Genomic DNA, 9,093 nt, shown 5'->3' with positions numbered 1-9,093 from the left:
GTCCATTATCTCCATCTGCAAGTGTTGGAAAAGGGACAAACACCTTTGGTAACTGGCAGAGCAGCTGCCAGCAAACTTGCTTGCACCCAGTTTCCAAGCCTGGACCCAATCTGAGCTCAGGGCCAGCTAGCATATTCCAAGAAATAAGCACTTCCCTCCCTCCAGCATCTCCATAACCTCTCTGGGTAGCAGAGATGGGAAGAGGATCCTGGACATACCTGGTCCATCCCTGATTAAAGCAGAGCCAACTATGGGTAGTTCAGGACTCCTCTGGTCCAGCATCTCTGGGCATCTCTGATGATGATGATGACGGTGATGCCACAGCTTCTGTGAGACTCAGACCTTTTTTAGCCTTGAGGGGAAGCATTTCCCCTAATACCAGGATGAATGTCCCTTGTGCAGCCTGTGCCCACTGCCCCCAGTTCAGCCCCACCAGGGCTCCTGACAGACTCAGATCTGTCTGTATAACCCCCAAATCAGGGCTGTGCAGCCAAGTGGAGCTGCTGGTGCCTCACTGTGGCTCCAAGGGACAAGCCCATGCTGGCCTGGCTCATGTTCATGCTGTGGGCACTGGGGCTTCTTGTGCACCACATGCACGCCTTTCCTCTCCCAAGGAGACTGCCAGGACCCTGCCATTGTTCAGAGGAGAGGGCTGCAGACCACATGTACAGCAGGATATCCCCCAGGGTCCCCATCCAGGCCTGGCCCTGCCAGCATCCTGCAAGAAGCTGGAAATCTCCTGTACCCACAACCCACCGTGGGCTGTGGAGCAGCCACAGAGGCGGGTGCACAAACCCAATCAGTACCTGAAGTGGGGGCAGCCAACCAACCTTAGGGAGAATGCCTGATGTCAAAGGACAAAATGGAAAAAAATATCTTGTGTTTAATTTGAAATGGAATAAAACAATATGTGCATTTTGTGGCAACCTTAACATTTCATGGTGACCTAAAAAGGTTTTGTTTAAAAGGGTGACAAGTTAGGAATTCATACACAAAAATCCAACATCAAAAATATAATCCTTTAAGTGGGAAAGCAGAAGGTAAATCTGCTCCCATTGGCTTTTCTGAATCTATGAATGCACAGTGGCTTTTTTAGTCACTGTGGTGTTTCAGCCAGTGACAGAAAGTGATAAAGAATTGTGGGCTGTAATTTAATAAGCTCTGTCATCCTGCAAGAGTGTGTCTTAACTACTTCAGTAGAAAAAACTCTGAATCTGGAAATGCTGCAAGAAGAACTGTGTAGATGTTTTCAGTCACTTTTTTTACTGTGTTGCCCAAAATTATGATGCAAAGCCTTGTCCTGTTTAGGTATGCAGCATCTTCCTTAAGCACAAAGAGGGGCTAGACAAACAAGCTTCCTGAATAATACAGGTTTAATTAGAGTACCAAGTAAAAGATTAGGCAGGTTTCACTTCAGAGATGTGAAAAAGGCATGTGAATAAATACCAGTTATGGTGGGCATTTGGGCCAAGGCCAGCTATCCACAACAACCATGAGTGGTGGTTTGCCTGGAGTCTTGAGAGGGACATTTTCTCTTGGAGAGCAACTCATGACTGCTCAGAGAGACAGCAAGTGCTGAGGCCAAGTGCTCCCTCAAGGCACACAGGGCTGGGAGCAGCACCTCAGATTCACTTGAGAAGGGGGCAAAGGGGTTAAACACAGCAGACAGATGCCTGAGGAACGAGCCCCAAACCCTTCCAAGGAGCCATGTGGAGGAAAACCGCTATCTGACAGCAGCGTTTTACAGAGACAAAAAAACATAACAAAACAAAAAAAAAGCGCCTTCTTTATTGAGAGCAGCACGTAAAAACCCAACAAAACCCAACCCTTCTTGGCTGCAGTACCCTCCACTCAAGCAAACAAACTAACCCAACTCTAGGCTGCATTCCAGTAACAGAAATACTATGGTGGGGAGGAGTCAGCGCTCTGGAAGAGGGAGACAGGGGGCTCTGCCCAGAGTCATAAGTACAAAAAAAGGCACAGGGTAACTGGGAAAGGTAGTGAGCTCCTTCATATGCCAGGCACTTTGTGCTCCTGTTGGCTGGCCTGTCCCCATGGGCAAGGGGAAGGCAGGCATGCCTAGCACAGACGGACGGATGGACAGAGGCCGGGCCAGGCCAGCAGAGGTGGATGTGGTGAGCAGGGATGCCCGAGCTCTGCCGTGGGAGGGGCGGCTGCTCCATCCACACCAGCAGCCTGAGGGCACCGGGCTGAGCAGGCAGGGGGCAGGAGGCAGCAAGGGCTGTCTTTGGGACCCACTGGGGAGGGGGCTGGGGCTGGGGTACACTGGCTTGTGCTTTGAGTCCAGCAGCTGCTGATGCTGAGCTGCTCGCTGGCGCATCGGGGTCAGCGAGGGGCTGTGCGAGTGCCAGGGGCTCCCCGGGCACGCACAGACCCCGCTCCACCCCGCCACATCCTTCACCAGCAAGGGCTGGGGGGCTCAGGCTTTGCTGTCGGCTGGGCTGTCCCCAAGGGTGGTGGCAAGCTCGCTGAAGGAGGGCCGGTCCTTGGGGCTGGGGGCCCAGCAGCGCTGCATCAGCTTGGCCAGGCGGGACGGGCAGCCCTCGGGCGCCGGGAGCTTCGTCTTCCCGGACTGGAGACCTGATACGAAAGGAAACATTGGCAAGGGGTGTGACCCTCGCTGGGGAATGCAAGGAGAGCAGCAGTTCTCCATGCAGGCTGGGACAGCCTCCCCAGCCAGACCAGCACTGTCATCATACAGCCCGTCTGGCCCCCTTTACCACAAGTAAAGCACCTTGTGCTGTCCCCTACAATTCCAGGGATGCTCCACGTACCTGCTAGCACCTCATCATCTGCCAGTGGAGTGTAGGGCATCTCCCCATGCGTGAAGACCTCCCACATGAGCACCCCAAAGGACCACACATCCGACTTAGTGGAGAACTCATCTTCCAGCACAGCCTCAGGCGGCATCCAGCGCAGCGGGATCCAGGCCTGGCGGAAGTGGTAGTACTCGCTGCGGGGGCAGCACAGGCAGGCAGTGAGATTGGTGCCATTTCACCCCCTCCCATTCCCCTGTCAGGCTCCCTGACCTGTTGTACACGTCCTTGCTGAGGCTCAGGGAGGAGACCTTGACCTGGCGCTGGGCGCTGACCAGGCAATTCCTGGCTGCCAAATCCCGGTGCACGAACCTGCCGTTGGAGAGGTGCTCCATGCCCAGGGCCACCTGTGTGCACAGAGACACCTGACCCCAGAGAGCTGTCAGCACTGCCTGCCCTCCTTAGGCTCCCCAGCCCCAGAGCCCTTCCAGAGCTGCCCGGTCACCTTGTGTTTGGTAGTGAGTGGCTGTGGCTTCAGAGACTCATCTTTGCTCTTGGAGATTCTCAGAAACTGCTTCAGATCCCCCTGGAGACAGAAAGAAATTCAGAGTCAGCACCTCCACATACTGACAAGGCTCACTGGTCCCTGCAGTGCCTGGATATAGCAGGCCCACAGATCCTCATCTGTGATCTCATCCACGGTTCCTGCCTGTTCTCCTGGTCCCTGCCTTGTAGGGCAAGCCAGTATCTTGTTTCTGGGCCTCAACTGGCTAAGATTAGGGCAAGCAGGCCTGAAATCTCCAGGTTTTTCATGTCCCAAATTTATTTCTCTCCTACAAACTTCAGACTCCTCACAGCCCTTAGCCATTCTGCAGCATGGACTCCCACAACTTAGCTTGTATGGCTCAGTCTAGGAGATAAACCAGAAATTAGGAGATTGCAGAGGAAAAAGTCATCTCCAGGTCTTGCAGGAGACCCATTTTCCTTGAGACTCCTCCAGAGGCTGGCAACAGCACTAAGCTCAGCCTGGTCTCCTTACACCTCAGCTGCCCTGTGCTGCCAGCCCATTGCCACACTCCAGGCCCCTCTCCCACTGCTGTCACATCTCTGCTTCCCTGCTGGCAGGGCCCTTACCAGGTCCACGTACTCCAGGACCATGTAGTGAGGCTCAGCCTCGCGGCACAGCCCCAGCAGCCGCACCACGTTGGCGTGGTTCAGCTTCCCAAACATCTCTGCCTCCCGCCGGAAATCCAGCTGCAGCTGCTCATCCCTTGTCTGCAGGCTCTTCACCAGCACCAGCGCCTCGCCCTCACCATCTTCTGCACCTTTGGCCTTGGCCAGGAACACTTCACCAAACTCCCCCCTGCCTGCAAGTGTGGGGAAGCACAGGGGAAGGTGCCGTGCATTAGGACAGCAGGTGTGCCTGACATTACAGGGGCTGCAGGGCCCTCTGCACCCAGCACATCCTGGTTTCTGGCTGGGACACGCTGGGGTTTCAGCCACAGGTGTCCTGCCGGAGTGGGGACACGGCCAGGGTGGCCCACCATACCCAGGGTTGTGATTGTCTGCAGGTTGGAACGTGGAAAGTGCATCTTGTCCGTGGCGCTGTGGCGCTTGCTGGCCCCAGAGCTGCTGCCCAGGCTGGTCAAGGCCACTTCTTCCTGAATCTCTGCTGTCATCTGCCCATTCTGCAGCAAAGCACCGCCTGCCAGGGGAGCACAGACAGCTGCAGCATCCTGCCAGGCCACACAGAGAAAGCTCAGCCCCTCCTGGGGCTCTGACACTCTGAGCACTCCAGCCCCAGGCAGCAGAGTGGCCTGGCCTCAGTTTTTGCCCCATCTCTGGCAGCCCAGCAGCCACCTCTGAAATCAGATGCTGAGCAATGGCTTTGGTCCCAGAGCCAGCCAGCCCCATCTGGCCTTGTCCATCCCACTCAGTCATCCCCAAGCAGTGGCTACATCCCAACTACCATTGACAAAACCCTCCAGGGCAGCAGCAGGAGATGGGATGGGCGAGGCAGAGGTGGAGCAGATGGACACTGCTCACTATGGCCACAGTCTCTTGATATCCAAGAGACTCTCAAACCTATCTGACACCAGCTGCTGCACTCTGATGTCCCTGCTCCTTACTCACTTCCCAGCAAGCCTTGGGAATGTCCTTGGAAGTGCTGAACCTCTAAGACCAGACCAGGCTGGATTTTAACTGGCTGGGTTAAAGCAGTGCTAGGAAGTCCTTGCAATCAGCCCCAGCAAGCTTTCTGCACAGGAACTTCACAAGAAACTTCCCTAGCACAAACACAAGGCAGAGAACAGGACAAAGCACGACTGCCTTGAGAAAACAGAAAACCCTGCATTTTATAGGCAGCTTCTAGAGCAATGACTGCATAGATGGCAAACCTTGATTTTGAATGTATTTACTGCTTGGATCAGACCTGGTTACTAGGAAGAGGTACTTTCCATAAGATGAAGGCAGGAGTTGGAATTTAAAGCAGGGAACAGCCTTGAGCCAGGGTCACTCACACCCCTCCAGCATCACCACTCCATTTCAGCTCCTCCTGGAATAAGGACTAGGCAAACAGCCACACAATAGGAAATTTTTAACAAAACTAAGACAAACCAGCATGAGATAAATCCAACAGAGTCCCACTGCCTTCGGTTTCCATCACAGGCTGTTGCATCACACAGTGTGGGTACATGCCTGCTTACAATGCCCGTGTGCAAGGCAGGTACCAGCACACCCTGAGCAGGCCTGGCCACCGTGACAGGGACCATGGCTTCGTCACAGGTAGGGCTGGAGCTGTGAACACTGGGATATGTTGACTTAAGAGCCATGGCTACTGACATCTGTCTGCTCTCACATGGTGGAGTAAGATTCGCAAATATAAAAACAAAAAAACACCAGTTACCCCATAAATCAAAGCTGGATGCTCCTCACACTCTCCCTGCTTTGACATTCATTATCAGCAGGACTGCCTGATCCTCTGCTGTCTGCACTCATGACTAATCTGTCTCAAGACCACAAGCCTGAAGCCAAGAAGATAACACAAGACGACCACTGCAACTGTGCCAAAAAAATCCAGAAGGCTGCAGTGTGATGAGTGTGCTGCCACTGAGAGACAGCACCAGCAGGCAGCAACAAGAGCCACTTTGGAGAACACACATGTTCATGTTTCACAGAGCCTGGACAAGGCACTTGGTAACAAAAGGACAGGAGGCTTCATGTATCCTGCACTCCAGAGAGGAACCAAGTGTGAGGAAGCTGCAGGCTTTGCCCACCCGCCTGCTACAGACACAGGAGCATCTCCTGGAGGAGACACTAGCACAGAAATCAGTCCCCACAGCCATGAGCCTCCCCAAATGCTATGTCTGTATTCAACAACAACAACAAAAAAGCAGCAGAGCCAGCCATGGATACTGAGAGCAAGGTCTCCTCACAGAGGATGTGGCACAGCAAGGATGTGACCTTGGAAAGTAACTGGATGGTCAGGAGTGCACTGATCTACAGGAAATCCATAGCAAAGACCCACTGCAAGTCCATGGAGAGATTAAATCTGTCTGGATCCTAAAAGCACTGGAAAAGTCAGCTGGTGGTCAGCCAGGGAGCACCTGTAGGTACTCATGCAGGTGCTGAAACACTTTGTGTCACCCAGCTAACAAGGGAGCACATCAAAAAGAGACAAAGAGCCAGATCTTTGAAGACTGTGGTGAATGGAATAACTCCACTAGAGCTGACAGCAAACACAAACCACTTCTCCAGAGAGGCTGTGGAAGGACCAAAAAGGAGTCCAGACATCTGGGGAGCTGGGTCTGCTTGTAAGAATGAGGATGCACCTGGCAGCTAACCTGGTTCGAAATGAAGGGAATAAGAAGAGGCAAACTCTAACAGAAAAGAAATATAATAAAGACAGGTTAAGATAATCTGAGACCACCTCAGAAAAATTGAAAGAAATTCTTTCCCAGGAAGGGGATGCTGGCCAGAGCCTGCTGGCACAGGTGAGCTGCCTGTGGCTTTTCCACTGAAAGATCTCACAGTGGTGGCAGATACAGAGCACAAAGCTGCTGAGATGTTCCTGCATCCCTGCTCCTAGGGGGTTCCCCGCAGCCAGACTTCTCTTCTGGAGGTTCGGCTCTGCTCAAAGTGCCAATGCAAGGAGAAAACCAGGAGGCAAACCTAGCAGTTATGTTTTGCCAGGCCCTCACAGCAAATTGCACACGGTCAGGATGTGGCTGTGTGCTGGAGAACTGGGAGGGAACATCTGCATTTATGGGGAGTATGAATGGGGAGATCCAGGGAATTAGGGACACCAAGCTCAACTGCACCCCACCAGTTACAAGTCCTCACTGGAGATACAGAGGGAGTTCAGTGACACATCTTCCCTTCAGCACCAGGAGCTGCTGAACTCTGATTTGAAGGGGCCAGCAGAACATTACTGTTCCATTACACTGCACCAGGGATCCTTCCCTCCCCTGGGACAGTGATCCCACGTGCAGGTGCTGGGATGCAGGAGTGAGACACAACTTGGCAGACACAGATGGCACAAGGTGAGGCTGGGATTCAGGTTTCACACTGACTTGCCCATTTCTCACCTGGCAGCAGGTCTCTGCCACCAGGCAAAACCCACAGAGTGAGAGACCATGGGTTAGGAGTCCTCCCATCCCCTGGGAGCTCCCTGGCCCTCAGGCTCTCCAGCACAGGGACAGGGGGCTGTGGTGAAGCCCCAACCCTCAGGCGTACCGGCCTCACCGTTCAGACACTCCATCTCAGGCTCCTCGCCCTCTGGGTGCTTCTTCAGCCTCTTGGCTTTCCTCCTCTTCTTACAGTAGAACATCAGCCCCAGTACAATGATAATGTAGGCAACAGCTGCCCCCACTGAGAGCCCAATGGTCTGGATCATCTTGTAGGGCGTGTGGCTGGCAGGTCCCTCATCCTCTTCTGCTGCTGGCTTGTCTGTGGGGCAGAGAGCATCCAGCACATGGGGATGTGGAGGGATTTCCCAAATCCTGCTCAGGAATGTGCTGGAGGGATGTGAAAAGCCCCCAGTCCCCTACCCGCTGCTGTGGCCACCTCCTCACCCAGCCACAGCACGCTGGGCACATCCCACAGCACACTCTACTGCATTCCAGTGGGGATGCTGCTGGGACTGCCTGGCAGGCACAACCACAGCCAGAAGCAGGGCCTAGAACTGCCAGGGATTCCAGGAGGTCATGTCCCAGCCCTGGGCACTCCTCTTACCTACAACATAGAGGAATGCCTCCCGGTGCTTGATGTTGCAGCTGTTGCCAGCGATGCAGGTGTATTTTCCAGAGTCCTCGGAGGTGACGTCGTAAATCACCAAGGAGCCGTTGGGCATGATCTGAATCCTGCCAACCACACACACAGAGCTCTTGGCAAACACCAAAGGGCAGAGGCAGGCCTGGAGCACCTGCAGCCCCACGTACCCAGTGCCATCAGCTTCCGTCTCAGGCTGTGCAACACTTAAGAACAGATGACTGCAGCTCAATCACAGCTTGGCAGGCTGTGGCAGAAAGGGAAACCCTGGGGCCAGCAGAGTCCAAGTCCTGCCATGTGGAGTCAACTACGTGCCCACCAAGCTACGAACCCAGGGCTGCACCACAGGCACCCTGACACTGGGCAGGGATGGGAGATACTTGGGAATATCCCGCTGCGCCACGTGTCAGTTTGGAATGGAGGCTGTGTACCTGGGCAGGAGCTTGCCAGGATCCAAAATCTTGTCCTTCCCTTTCCACTGGATGTGCGGTACGGGGTCCCCCTCTGCCTGGCACTGGAACATGGCTGTATGGCCCGGGTACACCGTTGTGGGCTCTGGCTCCAGCTTGAAGGTGACGTAAACTGAAGGCAGAGAACTCTGTCAGCTCCTGGGAATGGTGCTAAGCTCCCACCAGGGAGCACGGCCAGCACGGTGCCACAGTGGCACGTGCCCTCCCAGGCTGCATGCTAAGCCCTGACAAACTGTGAGACACAGCTCAGGACCAGGCCAGACTCTGCTTTCTCTGCCCCCCAGGCCAAGGCAGCCCAGCAGGAAAGGCCTCTGCCTGCCACAGAGCCCTCACCTGCTACCACGAGCTGCACGGTGGCGCGGATCTCGCCCTGCGGCCTGTTGGAGGCGATGCACGTGTAGTTCCCTGAGTCGCTCCTGCTCACCTTGTGGAAGGACAGGATGCCAGCATTGTGGCTGACGTGGGATGGCAGGCTGCTCCCATCTGCAGGACACGAGAGCACGGATGCAGCAGTTGTGCAGGACACAGGGGGTCACAGCTGCTTCACCCACGCTGGAGGTGGGACAAGGTGAAGCTCC

At 54.6% G+C, this 9,093-nt stretch overlaps 1 protein-coding gene across 2 annotated transcripts in view; it reads right to left on the bottom strand.

Moving 5' to 3' along the window:
• Positions 1 to 1,707: 1,707 nt before the first annotated feature.
• The window catches only part of PTK7 (protein tyrosine kinase 7 (inactive)), a 34,438-nt gene continuing 27,052 nt past the window's right edge, over positions 1,708 to 9,093 (bottom strand). Inside the window, exons 11-20 of one of the 2 annotated variants that reach the window (XM_058801794.1) lie at positions 8,849 to 8,998; positions 8,477 to 8,627; positions 8,010 to 8,137; positions 7,512 to 7,724; positions 4,327 to 4,482; positions 3,912 to 4,144; positions 3,283 to 3,363; positions 3,051 to 3,202; positions 2,796 to 2,974; positions 1,708 to 2,601 (exon numbers count right to left, since the gene is read on the bottom strand). In XM_058801794.1, coding sequence (XP_058657777.1) covers positions 2,441 to 2,601; positions 2,796 to 2,974; positions 3,051 to 3,202; positions 3,283 to 3,363; positions 3,912 to 4,144; positions 4,327 to 4,482; positions 7,512 to 7,724; positions 8,010 to 8,137; positions 8,477 to 8,627; positions 8,849 to 8,998 — 1,604 coding nt within the window. In that variant the 3' untranslated portion in view covers positions 1,708 to 2,440. The remainder of the gene's footprint in view (positions 2,602 to 2,795; positions 2,975 to 3,050; positions 3,203 to 3,282; positions 3,364 to 3,911; positions 4,145 to 4,326; positions 4,483 to 7,511; positions 7,725 to 8,009; positions 8,138 to 8,476; positions 8,628 to 8,848; positions 8,999 to 9,093) is intronic. The other variant, XM_058801795.1, reaches the window with a different exon arrangement.

The sequence above is a fragment of the Ammospiza caudacuta genome, chromosome 3, assembly GCF_027887145.1.
Source record: "Ammospiza caudacuta isolate bAmmCau1 chromosome 3, bAmmCau1.pri, whole genome shotgun sequence".
NCBI lineage: Eukaryota > Metazoa > Chordata > Aves > Passeriformes > Passerellidae > Ammospiza > Ammospiza caudacuta.
This window is presented reverse-complemented; position numbering and strand designations above follow the sequence as displayed.